We start from the raw sequence: 19832 nt of genomic DNA, 5'->3' as shown, positions 1-19832 counted from the left end.
TTCGTTCCATTTTCATTCTTATACGTGGGTCGAAAAAAAAGTAAAAACAAGCATGAATAATCATTTTTTAATAAAAATAAAGCAAGCCACAGCTAGTTCTTATCATTTATTAATTAATTATACATATCAGTTGTCATTTACTGATGAATTAAACGAAAAATTTGTCCTAATGTTCGATTTTAGTTCCCAAAAATAACCCATGTATAGCTACCTGTCGATTGTTTTTGGGAACCGAAATCGAACTTCTNTATAGTTGCACAAAGTTGCAGTTTAAGTTTCTTTTTCGTCTTCAAATTTTTGAAATTACACTATCAGTTAACGATAAATTACAACGATGAGATTCTATCCTTTTTTTTCCTTTACAAAAAATATTATAAATTTGTCAATTTTTACAACAAGATATATATCTTCGTTTGGGAGAGAAATTGAACTGTTTTTTTTTTCTTTTTTATCATCATACCATTTAATAGGAACTGCAATTAACATAATGCTTTTTAAAAACATTTTTTATATATTCTGTTGCACGCTCAATACTCTTCAAACACTGATATCACCCTTTACCAAAAATAAAAGACTCAAGATAAACCTAAACTGCAATATTATTGTAATCAGAGTGAGGTATATTAATTAAATAACGGTCTATTTACACGCGTAATAAAAAATGTCATGTATCTATCGTTTTATTTACTACTGAGGAACAGTTATAAACGGGGGACGCTTGTACGAGCAAAAAGAAAGAAAAGTCGCCGGTCAATCAGTCTCAAAAAAAAAACCCAAACGGTTCCTACAAACTAGAATTCGACTTACAGTTGCGTGATCGCATGTCCATTCGGTGGATTATGATTGCAGTAATCGTTGTGGTCGTCACCTTCACTCACTGATGAGTCCGTCCGATTATATTGCACGGACACATATTTACCAAGTCGCAAGAACGAGTCCGAACGGCTGCTCGGTCCCAGTAACGGCTCGCGAAGACAACACTTATCGATAGGTATCGAAACAGTGCCCCCGTCCGAATTATTGTGTCGCAGGCCGTTTATTTTCGATGACGGCGTCGTCGTGGCCGTCAAGTCGCCGTTCGTCTTCACCTTAGTCGATAATGTGTTGTTCAAAGACAACGAACATTTGCGGAACTGTTCAGGAAGATGCATTTCCAATTGGCCCGTATCCTCCATTTGAACAGACGAAAGGGGAATGTCCAGACAGGGCATCAGTAGGCGAGGATTGTTGGCCAGAAATTCGACTATTTCTGACGATGTGGGCCGAAGTTTATTGTCTTGGTTCCAGCAGGACTTTAACAGTCCCTCCCTTTAAAAAAATAAATTCACATATTTAATTAACAAAATAACACCTATATTTGAAAACGTTTGTTGAACTTTATAGAAAGTATCTTATACCTTACTTAGGACTCCTACAATTTAAAAACATCTAACAACATTGAATACCAATGGATAGCTAAAAACATTTTACTGGGTATTCACCTTAACGTTTAGTGGTAATGTAATTACCCTCTAGCTTATATAAGTAATCCAAAAAAGTGTTGTTAATTCCTTAACAATAATTGTATTCGTGAAATTTATTACTTCATTTAGTTTTTATAGCATCATAAATTACATGAAGAATGTAATCAGTTTTAGGTACTTTAATTATATGTGCAAATTACAATGACATTACAACTTAACAAAATAAACAGTATATTGTCTTCTTGTAAAAATTACAAAAACAGTAAACATAAGAAATAAACAGTAATACTTACAATTGTGGTTTTATCCCCTGAGGTATAGTTAATGTATTTCCAGCCTTGACATGTTCTAGCACTTGATTATTGCTCAGCCCTTGAAAGGGAAAGCTCCCAAATGTGATGATTTCGTAGAGCAAAATTCCGTAACTCCACACGTCTGATGCAGCAGTAAACACTCCCAGTGTCAAACTCTCGGGTGCCATCCACCTTACCGGTAACATACCCTTTCTATTAAATTTATAATAGTCGTTCTCGAACATGGGTCTGGTCATGCCAAAATCGCCCAATTTTACTACCCTCTGAGCATTTACCAGGCAGTTCCTGGATGCGACATCCCTATGGACGTACTTCAGTTCTGCGAGGTAACTAAGTCCTCGGGCGACATCCAGTGCCATACTTGTCAGTCTTTTCGGAGATACCTCGTCTGATTCATCAGACATCTTATCTTTAACGAGATGTCGACGGGCCAAAAGGTACGTTTTTAGATCACCGTACAACATGAACTCCATAACGGTGTAAACAGGTTCGTTTTTTGTACAAACCCCTAAAAGTTTGACAATGTTCTTGTGTTCGAAACGTTTCATTACTTCGGCTTCCGACAGGAAATCGAGTTTTTCTTCAGTTGTAGAACCGACTTTAAGGGTTTTAACAGCAACGGCAAGCCAACCTGAATCGGGGAAGTTTGCTTCACCTCCGTACACGGTTCCAAAGGCGCCTTCTCCCAGTTTTCGATTAATAACTACTGATTCACGGGCTATCTCCCACTTATCAAGCCCAGCAATATTCGAGGCACTAAGCAGATCTATTCCTAGCGATTTCATGTATCTCTGCGTTATTTGGACCTTTTTGTCGTAGCGCTTTTTGATAACAAATACTGCCGCGATGAGTACAGTTACCAGAATTGTTGCGACAATTAAATTCAAAATGATGATGGCCATTTCACACTCCACCCCAAGAAAATATGCCACGCCACTCAGAGCACATACAGACGGGGGCAGAGTACCATCGTCGGGTTTTCTGTTGTTTTTAGTAAACCAAACGATTGAATTTGGTTTGATATCCAGTTGACCGCCGTATATTTCTGGTTTGTCGTTCGATATGTTGGGGCTAAAGGTTCCAACCAGTTTCAGTTCATGATTCAACCATTGCCAAATGTTTACAATTGAGAACCGAGAAGGTCCCCCGCGGAATTTTATACGACCAGACACACCGTAGAAATCGGTTGCTTTTACCAATTCCACAAATTTCCTGAAATAAAAACAAAGGTAAATATCCAGAAACAAAAATTTTGTCAATGCAATGGGTTACAACAGTAAGGCCGGGACAAATGAGCAATATTTATTACGAAGACGTGATATTTTTATTGACATTTGCCTTATCATACGCTTCCTTATTTTCTTTTACGAGAAAAAAATAATTTCATTGAATAACAAAGATGTTAATAATATGTACATTCATACGATAATATTAAATACAAGCATTAACGTAAACAAAACTGACAACCTTTGCCTCGAAATTCAATTAAACCGCAATAAAGTGTAAATATGAGTGATAATATTTATGTATATTGTAAATGAAGCAATACACACACTCACACACTTGAGATAAGAACAGTGCGAACTTACTCGGTTGTCTCTGGAGAATGTAAATTGGAAATGGCCATGGGATTGTCTTCGACAAGTTTATTCAATGCAAGAGCGTACACCCAAACGGCGTCGTAGGCGAAACCCGCGTAATTCGATGCGCCAAGAATTGAAGAGTTTTTTGCGTACCTTTCCCGCCATTCTCCTACGGTAATGTTTTCTTGCATTATCGAATCGTTGGGAGCAAAAAATGCCGACGACAACGAGAAATAGCCGTTTATCGCCTGGAATTAATAAGAATAAACCATTAATATATACGCAACAAAATTAACATCAATCAATGCTTTTAATGAATAATAAAGGAGCTTTTCAACTAACTATAAACCAAACCCTTAATTATCGTGTGCTTTTTTGTAAAGAACATTTTATCAAAGAGCTTCCTGTAGATAATTTCTACAGCTCATTAAGGATATTATTCCTATTCTTGGTAAGTAATTGAATATTAAAACATGTAAATAAATTGTGATATAATTTGAAAGTACGCTTACTACTATTAGCAAAAAATGATAAGCAAATCAAACCAATTTTAATTTTACAATTCGAAGTTGACGAAACAAAATAATAATACGCAATTATCTAAAAAAACAATAATAAAGTTCAAATACTAAAGGTTACAGTTTAATAATGATATTTACGCACTTTTGGTCCTACATGATAGCATTAACAAAACATGTTTTACAACAAAACTGAGCCGTGCTTAAAGTTGATGATAAAAATAAAATTTAACGACAAGCATTATGTTTATTGCAAAATCGACAGTTTAATTTGACAATCTATATAATTCCCTTTTCCTATTACATCATCAATGTATACAGTAGATATTCAATAGTGTGAAACGAAAAAATATAAATAAAACCTGAGTTACTACATGTAAAGAGTCTTTAGCTTTATCTAATAATAAGAAAATATACTCAGAAGTTTAGGATTTGCAAACCGCAAAACGGAGATAAAAAAAACACTAAACATGAGCAACATCTTTCCAGCTAATACGACCGAAGAAGTACTAGAAGTACTTCAGGGATTTACCGCAATGGCGCAAAAGCAAAGGCGAAAAATTGATTTTTAAGGCACCACATTTCTTTAAGCAATGATTTTACATGTAATGCAATGCTTATACTAAAGCATATCTACTGTATTAAGATAAATGGAACGAACGCACATTTGTATGCTTGTAAAAATGTTGGATTGGATAATTACTCACGTCGGTCATGTTTTCTACGGAGCAGCTGATGTTTTCCTTGTGTATCTCGTTAAAGTATGTTGTGTTGTACCAAGTTGCATTCAACCAAGAAGGAAGAAACCACACGTACCCCTGTTTTGCGGTCATTTCCAGATGATATGCATCGCACATAACTGATCTTGCAACCTCGTCATAAATGTCAGCTATAATGATCCTCGCTCGTTTACGCTTCAAATCTTCCAAGTACTAAAAGCGAAACAAAGAATGCAAGTTAATTGCCAACGTTTTTTACTTTTACCTTCAACAAAAATGCTGGGATACAAAGTTGAAAAGAAATTAATTTACACCAGAAAAAAAATATATAAAACACTTTTTACTTACTGACACCACCTATCGTAAATGCTCAGCGATAGCGATTAATACAGGAATTGGGAAAAGGTCTGTAAGCATTCTAAAAAAAGTTGTTATTCTATTCAGGGATAACATTTAGTAATCATAGTGGCAAGTGTGTAGATAACCCACCATACAGCAAGGGCTCTATAGTGGGTTGCCTAAACCTCGCTAGTAATAAAAAAGACCAGATTCTCCAAATCTTATATTTTGGAAACCCGTAACAAGTCCAGGGACCCTATAAATAGTTGCCGAGAGGTTGGGATAGTCAATTCAGTTCGAGTTTTAGTTACGAGGCGATAGCAAGTGAAATAAGAACGGTGAAGAAGATAATTAATAATAGTGGTATTAATTAACGAGTAAATAGTTAAATAAGTCAGTAAATAGTGCGAAAGGTGTTTTATTACGCGACATTTGGCGTCAGGTTTGGGGTTTAGAGAATCTAATTTTTTTTGTTACTGGCGAGATTTAGGCAACCCACTATAGGCCTCTTGCTGTATGTTGGGTTGCCTACACGTGACAATATGCTTAATACTGCCCATGTAAAAGAAAGTTAACTCACCCTGATCATAGCATACGACTCCCTCTCCTTCGGGAACTTGGTATTAGTAATGAAACTAATCCCTTCCTTTTCGACCATATCCTGCATCTGTGAGATGTATTCCGTGTATTTCTGTCCATCTTCGGTAAGGGCAGCGACCCGTTTCCAACCAAATTTCTTGAACAATTGCAAATAGACGTATTTGTACTGCTTGTTTTCACCGATCGTTCTAAAAAAGTAGGGATACTTTTCGCGATCGGAAAAACTGGCGCCTTCGGCACTGTAGGAGATCACAAGTGTCCTGTAGTGCTTCGACACTCCGGCCAAGGGCTCGACCGTATCGGAGCAAGCCGGTCCAAGAACACCTGCCAAATGTTCGTAATTTTGTATGAGGAAGTCGATGAAGGCCTTCATCACCTTGTCAGCCTCGCACTGGCCGTTCGTTGCGATCAATTTGAGCCGATAATCACGTAAAATTGTGGCGTTATTGTTAACAGCATCGCGGGCCATTAGGGCCGCTGTCAAGATCCCGTTACCCACGTACGACGATCCCGTCAAAGGAAATATACCACCAATGTGAATTTCGCTCTTACCCCGATCCGAGGGGATCCACAGATCGATCGCGTCATTGTGTTTCCGGATCCATTCGCACGCGATCTCGGCCATCGAAAGTTGATCGTGACGGGAACTGTACAAGTCCAAGAGGCTCTTGTACTCTGTCTCGTTGAATTTCAAGTTATTGATGGCGAGCATTGCAATCTCCGCATGTTTCTCGAGTTTACTCCAAGTAAACTTGACCAGTCGCGTCATTTCGTACTTGCAACCGACCGATTTTGGATCGAGAACGTCGCATCGATCGAAAGACACGGCAAGAAAATTCCGGCCGTCAGAGACGATCTCGCTCAGGTACCAACTCAAGAAGATAATGCTGTTGGTGCGGGTGTTTATACGTTTATAGACTGATTTGAGTTGCGCCAGGACATGTTGCAAGTGTGGTCCCAACCATGCAACTTTCACGTACACTTTTAGGTCTTCGATATGCTCGATCAGGAAGCTGGTGCTGTCGTAGTCTGGAGCCAGAAGCAAAGCGCATTTCTCGCCTTTTCTACAACGGTCAGGAACGTGTACACCATTCATGCAGATCTTTGGGTCGTTGCAGTGAAATCTGAAATAGGTTTTTATATTAATCAAATTAGTTTTCATTGACATCAATTTGAATATCGTACAGTTCTTTTAATGATAACTCTTTTTTCTTAAACATAAACCATAAGTTATTAAGAAATTCTTAATGACGGTTAATGGCAAGTTTAAGTTCAAGTTCAAGGTCAAAAAAAAACTATAAACTTTCATTCTTATAAAGTCCAAATGGATGAACGTCATTGTAATGAATGATATTTGCTTCTGAAGTTAGTCAGTTGTTGTATTTTAAATTTTTACAACTTCAAACTAGTTGACAGCAATTTCTTTTATAAAAACTAGTTCTTCCTTCTGCCCCGGCCATTTTTATTGCTCCACTATGACATAGTGTCGGCCATCATTCTTTTCTAATTGTTGCAGTTGTCAGCCATCATTCTTTTTCAATTGTTGTCGCTTTGTTACTGATGTCGGCCATTATGTTTTTTTTAATAGATGTATAGTAATCAATGATTAAAATTTAAAGGAACTGTTTGTAAATAGGTATGCAACACATCGTACACTTCAACATAAGAAATTGCTGATACTAACTTTCATTTACTTAATACCACCTTGTGCTGTGCTAACGGCACTCATAATTTTTTTTAAATATAATATTTTGAAAAACTTACTCATTGTTTGATTTATTCCTGAAAGTGTATTCCCGTATATATTTTTCGAAGAAGTCGCTGTTGATATCGAACACGGAGGCGTGAGACGGTTTCTTGAAAACAGACCAATGTATTTCGCCGTTTGGTTGCGAAGGTATTTGTCTAAGGGGATTACTCAGTTCAGACGGGATAAACCATCCAAACCGCAGCGGTGGAGCCACATTACCACATTCCTTTACGTGTCGCCAACTTAGCACTTGGTTCACGTCGAAACTTGAATTTACCCAAACCTCCAAATTAACCATCGTTTGCGGCACCCTGGACGAGGAAGAAACTTTTTTAATTTCGAACAAAGAAAAATTTAAATTTCTTAGCACTGCTTTAAACTACAAAAGTTTGAGTTCAACACACTTAAGTGCTCCAAGATATGTTTTGGTAAAAAAATAAAAAATATAAAGACCAAATTTTATTTAAAACTAAAAGTTGCCCAGTAAGCACCCCTTTAAGGATAGCGTTTCAAAAATAAAATAATTTAAGATGCTTGAATTCCTTACGTGAAAAAATAGGTAGACGATAATTTGTGAAAAAATATCCCATAAGTTATTTATTATAAACCATCCCTAAGAAATAAAGTTTTCTCTTAATTTTTCATTTTAAACGTACGTGTCATTTAGTTCTTCCGGTGACCCAGAAAGTCCGTACAGTATGGATTCGACTTCGTAGTTTTCCTTGTTAACCATCTGTACGTTCGGATAGCCCAGGACTTCCTTTAGAAATATTTGAAACACATTGGTGATAAGTTGGTGCGACACCCGACTCGACACTTCCAGCGTAATGTTCCTCGACTTACCTTCATAGTAGAGGCCCCTTTTAGGATGTACTTCTACAAGAATAAACGAAAATACCGTTCGACAACAGATAATACATAACAAAGTATTCAATTTAAACATAGAACTACTATTAAAAAAAAAAATACGCGCTTTACTTTTTGTTATTTGTGGAATGTAGGTAAGTAATAATTGTTTGAATCGTCTATACAGGCAAGGCAAAATGTTCACCAAATCTAAATATTACGTATTTCTTTGTGAAAATGAATAATATATTATTTTAATCAAGTCTATTCTGCTTCTCTCAAAACTGTCCCAAACTAACTCAATTTGAACAAACCTCTCAAAAGCTGAAATTGTATTTATTAGATTTATATTAGCTTAACATTTATATGAAAAAATATCTGAAGGCATTTGTTGTTGATGAATCCCATTTTCCGAAATGGGAAATTAACACGCTATTAGTGTATACATAACAGCAATTAGAAACAATGGCGTAATTAGCAACAGTGATGCGCACAACGGACCGGGAAAGTACGTTTCTACCACCCCTGAGTGCTGCCACCTTATACATATGTATTAAAGACCATAAAAAATTCCTATTAAAAAATACGTAAACGAATAATAAATTTTTAAAACAAAATTATATAAAATTTTGAGTTGCGAAAGTGTAAACTGTGCCAACTACAAACGATCACCCCTCTGTGTTTACGTAGAAGTAACACTATTGGCAAAACATCACAAAACCGTTATTATTGCTGAAGCGATACGGTGATTCGTTTTTTGTTTATACGCTGCTTCAAATATTCATAGAATAGTAAGGTCAAATTGACAATTTAATTTGTCCTAAAAATTCCTTCCAGGAAATGTAATTGTATCTAGAGCAAAGCAGACAACAAGCAGTTTGCAAAACAACATCTGAACAAACTTCAAAGTTTACTTTGTAGTTTTGATGTTATAATTCTTTAAGTTTGTCGATTTTGGATTAACATAAACCTTAATTTTTAACCTATCGTCCTGTATACGACTGCCGAACATTTCCCGAATTTTCTCGATTCTTTACTAAGAATTAAATTGATAGATTTAAGCGATTAATGTCTACTTTTTTCGTTCAAAAAGGAATAAAGAGATAGCATTATTGCCGGATTAACATCAATCGTCACTAAACAATTTAATAATGATGTATTTATTATATATATAAATCGTCGACCAACTTTTTAATCAAAATAAACAAGTTAAACTTGAAATATTTATGGCAACAAAACAAAAAAAATAGCGCTTGTTAAAAACCCGAATAAAAAAGCTTACAACTTGAATAAAACTAATCTAAAATAAGAATGTGTGACTCGCCTTTACGATCCAAAAACGTTTTTATATAATGAATTATATTTATATTCTCTGGCAGGTGAAATCACTGTGACAGACATACATTATTAATATAATAATTCCGAAAGTTTCAAAGAACTGCTTAGTAATGGAATATGCGTACTGAAAATTAAGCAGCGTGTAAATCATTTTTTTTATTAGATGCCACAGGACGCGTGTAATTAAAATCTTGTTTGTTTTTAAACGTCCGACGTTAATGCATCATTTTATTGGTAATAATACCGATACTCTAAAGATACATCTGATAGATAAATAATCGGCACATTATTAATTAAATTATCGTACACTTTTTATGATAATTAAAAACCGAAAAAACACCAAGTCAACGTTCGACTCCAATTATGTATTTCATCGACATACGTATCAGGGGCGTATTTAGGATCAGTCCGGATCAGAAATGTAAAGATTTCGTCATTTGGGTCCAATCAAAAACATGGTGGGAATCACCGTCATCATAAGGTTGTCAGTCCTAAGACTGGTTGGACACGCACCTCCACTCTTTCCTACCCTGAGCTAATCTTCGCATTTCCCTAAAACTAGAACAACCCATACCCTATTTGAGAACAGTAATCTAATCTAGGTCTACCTCTACCCCTCCTAACTTCCGTTTCTGCCTCTAATGTCTCTGACTAGACCTTCACGTCTGAGAAGGTGTCCTACCAACCTATCTCGCCTATTTCTTATTGACTTCCATAGAGTCCTCTGTTCTCCTATTCTTTCTAATACCTCTTCATTTCTAACCTTCTCTATCCATGGTATACTCATCATTCGTATGTAACACCACGTTTCGAACGCTTCTAACCTTTTCTTTTCCGCCGCGCCCACTGTCCATGTTTCGCACCCGTACAATGCCGTGCTCCAAACATATACCTTTAACAATCTTTTTCCAATTTCTAAATTAACCGTTCGTGAGCATAGAAGTGCCTACTCTATTCCTACTACTCCTTCCGTCCTGGCTTATCTGTCTTCCTAGATATCTACAATCAGCACTTTTTCTAATTTTTCGTCTCCTATCTTTATGTTCGCTCCTTCCCTACTTTTTCTTCCCTTGCATACCAGTATTTTTATGGCGGGAATCACAAAAAAAAATTAAATTTCATACTTGACAAATAATATCTAGTGTATTGTGCCCGCTAATAACTAAAACACGACATAATTTGCATGCAAAGTACAAATTGCCTCGCTCCAGTTGTTTGCAGGATAATACATAACATAAAACAAACCGATCGGGATTAGTTTCATTAAAAACGTCCATCATCAATGGTTAAATAAACTTGAACAACTAAATTTCGTGACATCGTGACCTTCGATCTCCTTTTTTCTATCATATATATATATATAAGGAAACGTGACGATTCGTAGAAAAAAGAATAAAGAACGAAAAACTTCATAAAATAAAAAAAAAACTTACCAGGCCGATCTGTGAGGCACTGGTTGGGGGTGGCTGCCGATTCTACCACCAAATAAGCCAAAGCTGCAACAAGAAGCAGAAACACTGACGAACGGCGACAACATGGATGCCGATAGATCACAGCATCCATTTTTTTTTGTTTCGGGAACGTGTTCAAGTTTTTTCAATCATCTGTAACAAAAAAGACCTCCATCAACGACTTTTTAACAGAACAACAGTTCAACATACTGCGACAAACAAAACAATAAAATATCAACATTCTAAAAAACGACCTATTGTATTGGCTTGTGTCGTATTTTTTTTTTACATTAAAAGTTGTATACATAAGAAAGATATTAAAAATATAATTTACTAAAACATTTGTTGACCATTTGCTAGAGCCGTGAACATTAAACAGTAATTATCTACATATAATTTTAGCTGTAAACTTTAGATTTGCATCAGTAATGAAGGATTTAACCCACTTATATTTATGTTAAGATATAAAAATTGTTTCGCTTTACTTTGGTTCCATTAGAGCGTGAGTATGGGTATATAAAAAGATCCTCAATAAAAACTGAAAGACCTCTATCGTTTTCGCTATAATTTTTCCAGTTAAAATGAACTAATTTTCATGTTTTAGTAAGTAAGGAAAAGGAGCATATTTTTGCGTAAAATTAATCTGATCTTTTATTGTCCTGGCCTGTTCAGAAGCTACATAATGGTCAAGACAATAAAGGTGTGTGGAAATTATAATTTATCTGACAGTGTAACTTTTTAAGGCGCTAAAAGGATTTAAAGGTTCAAGTTCTTTTCTGAATGGACCTTATTGTTCTTATATTGTATATCAAGCATCTAGCACAAACAGCTGAAATGTTTGAAAAATACACTATAATTTGTCGTTAACTGGTTACCAAATTCAAAACTTTGTCGCTCCATGGAACACTGAAAAATAGACGAAATGTTACCCCGATATCAAGCTGACACTATACATAACGAATTTCGCAGTAGGAAAGAGTAGAGAAATCTCATAATTTGTCGCTTCTGATTTGTTACCAAATTCAAAACTTTGTCGCTCCATGGAATACTGAAAAATAGACGAAATACTACCTCGATATCAAGCTGACAGTATACATAACGAATTTCGAAGTAGGAATGACGTAGAGAAATTCCATAATTTGTCGCTGCTGATTTGTTGCCAAATTCAAAACTTTGTCGCTCCATGGAATACTGGAAAACAAACGCAGTGCTACTCTGATATCAAGCTGACACTATACATAACGAATTTCGAAGTAGGAATGACAGAGAATTCCCATAATTTGTCACTGCTGATATGTTACCAAATTCAAAACTTTGTCGCTCCTTGGAATACGGGAAAAACTGACGAAAATCTATCCCGATATCAAGCTGACACTATACATAGCGAATCGCGAAGTAGGAATGACATAGATTAATCCCATATTTTATCGCTGCTGATTTGTTACCAAATTCAAAACTTTGTCGCTCCATGGAATACTGCTACTTTTATATTAAGCAGACACTACACATAGCGTATCTCGAAGAAGAAATAGCATAGAGAAATGTCATAATTTGTCGCTGGCTTGTTACCAAATCCAAAAATTTGTGGCTCCATGAAATACTGGAAATTAGACAAAATCCTACTTTGATTGCTGCATATCTCAACGTAAAAATAGCATAGAGAAATGCCATAATTTGTCGCTGTTTCGAGACAAATTTTTGGATTTGGTAACAAACTAGTAACGAAGTATAGCGTTGTCGTGCTAGCTTGATATTCGTCACTAGGCCATAGTATTACCGCAAGTAATAACCAAAAATTGATCAGGTCCCAAATTTCTACGTCTTTTTAATCTATGTACATTTATATCTCATCTACATTTACACACTTTTAAATGTAAATGAAACAAACTTCTGAAATACTTCACAAAGACAATTAAAACGTATAATGAAAAATAGGAAAATGAAACAATCCACGCTGCTGATTATGAAAACTTCCGAGAGAATAATTAGACAATTAACGAAGGATCAGGACGAACAGAGCACACCGCGTGGCATGTAGTAAATCGTAAATAATGTTTACTTTATTTTTGTAGAGGTGCCATCACATCGAACACGCGACACGGGCACTAATAAATCTGGGCGTTTATATGCAACACGTGAAGGGGATTTACGCCCCAACACTTAAGATGGCCGCTAGATTTTCGTGTGATGACGATTCAGGTCTCTGTAGTAGAAACCTGACAGCGAAAAAACATACATTTCTGAACCAAATCTGTACGAGAGGCTGAGCTTTTTTTGTTGCCCCTAATGCATTGCCTCACACATAAAAGGAATATAGCCTGTGCCTTTTTTAAAAAAAGGTTTCAGAAAATTTTGGACTATTGTATACTTAGGTACATGGATTCCAGGAAAATTGCCTCATTACGATAACTCAACTGTTTGGATGTTAGGAAGGTGAATTATTTGCTTTATGATAAAATACTTGTTTTTCTGCGATAAGTAACTTATTAAGAAGCACTTTGTTTAACAAATACATCGACATAAACCCAATTCTAATAAGTTAGAGAAGCAAAGTAAATTGTAATCTCTAACTTAGGAATATTGAACCGCGTTTCAGATTTTTTCAAAACTTTTTATGTGGAATTTTGGGTTTTATTTTTTTTATTTGTTAGATCAGTTCCACGCTTCCACATAATTCAATTTAATTTTCTTGATGCATAAATATTTTCAAAAACAACTAATTGTAAGATATGGATGGACTATCTACATATATATAACATTTCGACCAGATTTTGTTAATTACATGACGCGAAATGTTATTACAAATCAAAATTATTTCGTAGTAGGTATAGGTATATATACATAATGTATATGTGTAACCATTATGTATTAGTTGTACATTGTACGTCGTTTAAACCATTAAAACTTTATTAGTTTGTTGTTGCATCATTTTTATGAAGCAATAAATTTGCACAATAAATTGTTATTGTATCCACGAAATTAAGCAATTTTAGCAAATAACATTTGCTACATTATAGCGATTAGTAGCAGATTACGATTACTACACGCATAAATAATTAACGAAAAAACCGCAAGCCGCAAATTCTCCATTATTCTGTTATTTGTGTCACCCAATAAACACGCATTAAACAGATGAGTTTTCTACTAAGAATTACAGATCATTAATTTCAATTAATCACTATATAATAATGTTATAATTACCAATGGTTCTAGCGTAGGTATTAGATATTATCTGGTTTGTAATGAAGATTTCTATTTCCGACATTCTGGTATTACCCAAAGCATGGAAGTAACCGAGTGGAAATTGACAGGACTGTGATTCAGGTCTTAACCGGGATACCTGATTGCAAATAGGACTCAGATAATATAATTTTGATTGAGACTGGATCAGAAATGTAACGCCTTGGACATGGTCCACATAATGCTGCCTTGTGTGACTCAGATAGGGCATCCATCCCGGGTCCAAGACACCCTTAATAGAGAGCGGTGGTAAAAGCATTCAAGTAGGACATTTGGTATTTAGGACCAGATCAGTTTGTCTTATACTTCGTTTACTTTCTGTAGTGATATGACCTTCAGTTTGACCGACGCAAAGTAGAAAAGAACAGCACTAGGCCAGAAAAGGATGAGGCAACTCTCGGTTAAACTCTCAACCGGTGAGGAGCATATAATCCGTACAGTACTGCACGGAAAAATTGACCATTTTATCCACTACAATTGCATTGCTCAAATGTGCTGTTATTGGTACCATTTACTACTGAAAATATCAACGAGATGTTTATTCATATTTGAAGACTATTAAAGGCTTTAACGCTTGTTTTCAACTCGCACTACTATTCATGGTTGAACAAAACTTTTGGCAGGTACTGTATGAAAAAGTATGTTTAATGAACAAAAGTCGAGAGTATAATGAGCTTTTTTCTCCCTACCTACTATTTTGCCAGCGCACATTCAAGATACTGGAAGGGGCACATCGCTAGAGAAAGTAAAAGGGTATTACAATTAGGGCCAGATCGGGCTAAATAGGGTATGTCGTAAAAGAGTTCAGGTAGGGTATCAAATAGGGTGGAATTAACCGAAATTTACAGTAGAATGCTGTTTACTAATATAATTCGCACCATTTTTGAGAAAATTCCCATTTTAAAGATATGTATCTACTATTCTAAAAAAATGTTTTTTTCTTGATACCACTTCAAAAATTAGTAAGTTTATCATCGTTTTACGTCAAAAGCTTTCAAATAACCGCGTCGCAAACACATTAAAAAACAACCGCTGTTATTTATAAATATTATGGGAGAAAAAGTTAACGGATCAAATAGACAAAAATATTTCCTTCCTCGGCCAATAAACAATAATGAATAAATTAAACGCACTGTATTATATTTATTATAGGCGCAATAATAAAACGGTAATTTGATTTAAACGAGTCATTGCGCTAAATAATTACGTTTATGGACTAATCGTGGCCTTCCTTAGATGTTATTCTTAAATTATACTACACAAAAACACGCGCGTTATCTAACAAAAATTTATAACAACAATGTACAAACAATATTTCATGTAAATACAATTTTTCAAGCTTTTAGAATGGCAAATAACACTTCGAGTGGTATTGTTAATTGCAAGCAGTGGATATTAAAGATATTTATCAAGAAAAATTGCGATCGCATTGTCGCTAATTATAAGAAAACTGCGAAAACGTAAATTTTAATATACAATACAAAGAAAATCTAATGGAAAAATGAATTCATTTCCTAATATAACCAAAACTTTCTTATTTATAAGATTATAATAAATAATCTATGCTTATAATGAGGTACTTCGCATTATGAATTTTCAGCGAAAATCAAGCGAAATTTATATTTTCTATTAAAAAATTTTCCAACCTTTATTAAATGCCACTTAAACAAATATCCGACTTTTATGACTATAATAAAATTTAAAATTTATTTACTCACGATTTCTTCATGGGTGCCTACCTATTTTCACCTTTAAAGAGCATTAGCGATTCAATGGTATGGAAAAATTTGTCCTAAAATCGCTATTCATGCCAATTAGCATACATACGCACAAAAACGCATTAACAGACATACACACACGCACATATTTACATACACAGGGTGAACAATTTTAATCTATGGCAAATATCTGGTCTAGTAAGCTAACATTTGAAAAATAACAGGATTCGACAGGACTATTTAACATTATGGTCCACACAAGTTATTATTAAGGTTATTTTTAAATTGTTAGCTTACACTATCAGATAATTACGCCCTTGTGAAATCAATTGTTGATATTGGGTCATTGTAAGGTCCCACCGGATTAAATTGGAAAAGGGGCGTTTTTTTCCGGAAGCTTTTTCCTTGAGGGACCTTTTTCCGGAAGCTTTTTCCTTGAAGGACCTTTTTCCGGGAGCTTTTTCTTTGAGGGGAATTTTCCGGGAGCTTTTTCTTTGAGGGGCATTTTTCCGGGAGCTTTTTCTTTAAGGGGCATTTTTCCGGGAGCTTTTTCTTTGAGGGGCCTTTTTCCTAACTCCGATTGTCCTAATTGATTAAAACAGTGCACCCTGTACATTCATGTAATCAGTAATTACCTTACCATTGTGATTTGGCACCTTTTGAACGTGTACACAGTAAACGCACACATGCGTGCGTAATCAACCGTTTACAAGTGCAGCGTAGTAAGTTTTTTCACGTGTCCTACTTTTCCACTCTTTCACATGAATCATTTCTCCATAGGTCACCACCGTCAACAAAAAAAAAAAGCACCTGTTCGAGTCGCAATTAAATGTGGCACAGAACAGTCAAAAACAACCACCGGTCGATCATTGATCGGGGATGCAATTAAATGGTGATGGTAATAACAATTATCAAAAACAGCGCACAGCAGCTGTAAACGCGGTCACTGCTCGGTACCGTTTGACCGGCTCAGAAGTTCGGGGAAAAGCCAGCAGTGAACAAATAGCGCCTTCGTAAAATACGCTACAACATTATTATTGTTATTGTTGTTACAACGCACGTAAATACAAAAACAAACAACACAATGACGGTCGAGCACGAGCGTAAGAATATACACACCGAATCGCGGCCGAGTTTGCCCGAACCCTGAACTGTTAGTTACTCACTTACTACGATCGCTGGACGCATGTGCTACTTAAAACGCCGTCTGAATACAAACTGAACGGGGAGCGAACAGGCGGCAGAATTCTAGTGCCTTGTGGTGGGGAGAGAACAAAATATATTTTTGTCAAAATCTACCACCAACCACTACCACAGTGGTGGAGAACTAAACAAAAATCCGAAGGGTAAAGTGGAAGGTCATCTTCGGTGTTCTTAGAAGAACGATAGGAGTGAGTGGCATGTCGATAGATGAATAAAGACATAAGGGAACCGATAGAAATGGGTTTCTGTGGAATATTACTGCCCTCAGGAATTTGCCTAGATGCTCCTAAAAACCACACCATTCCTGATTGCTAACCTACCATGAAGGCTCGCGGTTCCCAAATGGTGTTCCATGGAAGGATCGCAGGGGTTCCGCGAGATGTTAAAGACAATTATTATTTACATCTGTTAGTCATGGTTCACTAGGTCGATAAGTATAGGTATTCTATACACATAAATTCAGCATAATTAGTGTTTAACTTCATACTGCATAAAAATCAGCCTCTTTCGTCTGAGATTAAACGAATTGGGGTAGATAGTTTCTTTAGTAGTGAAGCAATACATCGCTGATGAGCTTTTTACGTTTCCGCCACTGTCTGATTATTCCGAAAGGGATTCCTGCAATATGGCTACTTTTCTTCCAAGTTTACGCATATCAAGCCAGCGCAAAAACAAAGTTACATTTCCTATTTCAAAAGTGGACTACATCTTGACGCTAATTTGTTCCCAAAGTTTGTCATTCCAGCCGGTCACTGCAAAATGGACAAACTGATGATCTCGACATAACTGACATAACTTCTTACAAGTAGTTTGTTTCAAGTTGGCCTCAACAAATAGATTTACGAAACTTGTTTTAAAGTCAGAAGTCGCGATCATCAGTTTCTCAATGAATTGCTGGAAATTTTTAATCAGGGACAGTTACAGAAAGCACTCCTACTCGTATATACAACGGTACCTATTAGAAGGCATAAAGTTGTTCATTAGAACGGCGCGGCGTCACACGTTTTTAGACATAAATTTAGATGCGCATTGTACTCTAGGTAACGATTACGAATACGTATGAGTAAATTCCACCGCGTCTATAAACATTCCTGGTTGGAGTAAATGGGAAGGTGACGGGGACGGGCAGGGCAAGGTGCGTCTTGCTTGTGCGGCAGCAGTAACACAGGTCATTCTCACCAAGTCTTAGGCCATCCACCTGAAGATATTTTTCCCGCCAAAGCAAACCGCGGCGGCGACTTCCATCACACCGTGCTGTTATTCATTTCTTTCGACGACAAGAACGGAAAATCGACGTCTTTCTCCCTCTTTCGTCATTATCTTTTCTTTCTTCTGCCCGCGGCTCTTCAAACGCTCTTGAGTTGTTGTCGTCGTCGTCGTCGTGTCGTCGTCGTCGTCCTTGTCGCAAACAAACAGTTCATAAAACCAACGTTGCGCCGACTGACTGTGAGAGAAGAGATACAAGAAACATGTAAACAACGACGACTAGAGAAAATCAAAAATAATCTGAACGGATTTTCAATTTCCTGTTGTTGTTGTCGTTGTCGTCACTTGCCCGCTCCACTGCTGAGGGTCGAGATCGTCTCGATCCTCGGGTGGTCTCCTACGTCTCTCCTCTTTCATCTTCAACGTGTACAGTCGGAGAATATCTCAATGCATCGTTCAAGTCGCCCACGCTCTCGTAAAAAGAATCCGAGCGAGTTCACACGCCAAATTCAATAGATCTAAAGACCCGTCCACACTACGGCAACGCATGACGCGTCCACGAAGAAGCTCCTTGTGCATGCTTCATTCCCACCGGGTACAATAAACGCTGTGGATGGGTAGACAGTCCTACCTCCACACTAATGCAAAGCCGGATGGTATGGTTGAAGGTCCTCCGCACTACAGTCTGCTTTTAGGAATCGTGGGAATGGATGGGCGGTGGTTGAGACGGACGCAATGAAGACAGAAGTTGTCTCTGGAATATAGATTACTGTCCCAGCATTTGCCTAAATGATTCAAGAAAACCGCAGAAAAATTGGGCAGCGGCAAGTGGACCCTAAATGCTAATGAGCCAACCACGTTCCTCTATCGTTCATGAAGAATTGACCGCCGTTATATATCCACCCAAATCTGCTGCATTTTAGCGCATCCAGTTATTCACTACAGCCTCATTTTATGAATGGTGGGAATGGATGGGCGGTGGTTGAAGAATGACAGTTGAGACGGGCCAAATAAAAGCAGAAGAGAAGTTAAAAGTCGCCTGTGGAATACATATTGCTGTCTCTAGCGTTTGCCTAAATGATTCAAGAAAACCACAGAAAAATTGGGCTGCGGCATGTGGACCCTAAATGCTAATGAGCTAACCACGTTCCTCTATCGTTCATGAAGAATTGACCGCCGTTATATATCCACCCAAATCTGCTGCATTTTAGCGCATCCAGTTATTCACTACAGCCTCATTTTATGAATGGTGGGAATGGATGGGCGGTGGTTGAAGAATGACAGTTGAGACGGGCCAAATAAAAGCAGAAGAGAAGCTAAAAGTCGCCTGTGGAATACATATTGCTGTCTCTAGCGTTTGCCTAAATGATTCAAGAAAACCACAGAAAAATTGGGCTGCGGCATGTGGACCCTAAATGCTAATGAGCTAACCACGTTCCTCTATCGTTCATGAAGAATTGACCGCCGTTATATATCCACCCAAATCTACTGCATTTTAGCGCATCCAGTTATCCACTTCTTTTATGAATGGTGGGAATGAATGG

General features: G+C 36.7%; 1 protein-coding gene across 5 annotated transcripts in view; it reads right to left on the bottom strand.

Annotated features, from left to right (window-relative positions):
* Window positions 1–282: 282 nt before the first annotated feature.
* The window catches only part of LOC108741146, a 98925-nt gene continuing 79375 nt past the window's right edge, over window positions 283–19832 (bottom strand). For 2 of the 5 annotated variants that reach the window (XM_018475814.2, XM_018475816.2), the window contains 8 exons: window positions 10904–11074; window positions 7943–8162; window positions 7301–7597; window positions 5517–6660; window positions 4586–4810; window positions 3367–3608; window positions 1757–2989; window positions 283–1308 (listed from right to left, as the gene is read on the bottom strand). In XM_018475814.2, coding sequence (XP_018331316.1) covers window positions 804–1308; window positions 1757–2989; window positions 3367–3608; window positions 4586–4810; window positions 5517–6660; window positions 7301–7597; window positions 7943–8162; window positions 10904–11033 — 3996 coding nt within the window. In that variant the 5' untranslated portion in view covers window positions 11034–11074 and the 3' untranslated portion in view covers window positions 283–803. Of the gene's footprint in view, window positions 1309–1756; window positions 2990–3366; window positions 3609–4585; window positions 4811–5516; window positions 6661–7300; window positions 7598–7942; window positions 8163–10903; window positions 11075–14122; window positions 14529–16514; window positions 17085–19832 lie in introns of those variants that run through there. The other 3 variants (XM_018475817.2, XM_018475815.2, XM_018475818.2) reach the window with 3 other exon arrangements.

This window comes from Agrilus planipennis, unplaced genomic scaffold (genome assembly GCF_000699045.2).
Source record: "Agrilus planipennis isolate EAB-ADULT unplaced genomic scaffold, Apla_2.0 scaffold237, whole genome shotgun sequence".
In the NCBI taxonomy this organism is placed as follows: Eukaryota; Metazoa; Arthropoda; class Insecta; order Coleoptera; family Buprestidae; genus Agrilus; species Agrilus planipennis.
This window is presented reverse-complemented; position numbering and strand designations above follow the sequence as displayed.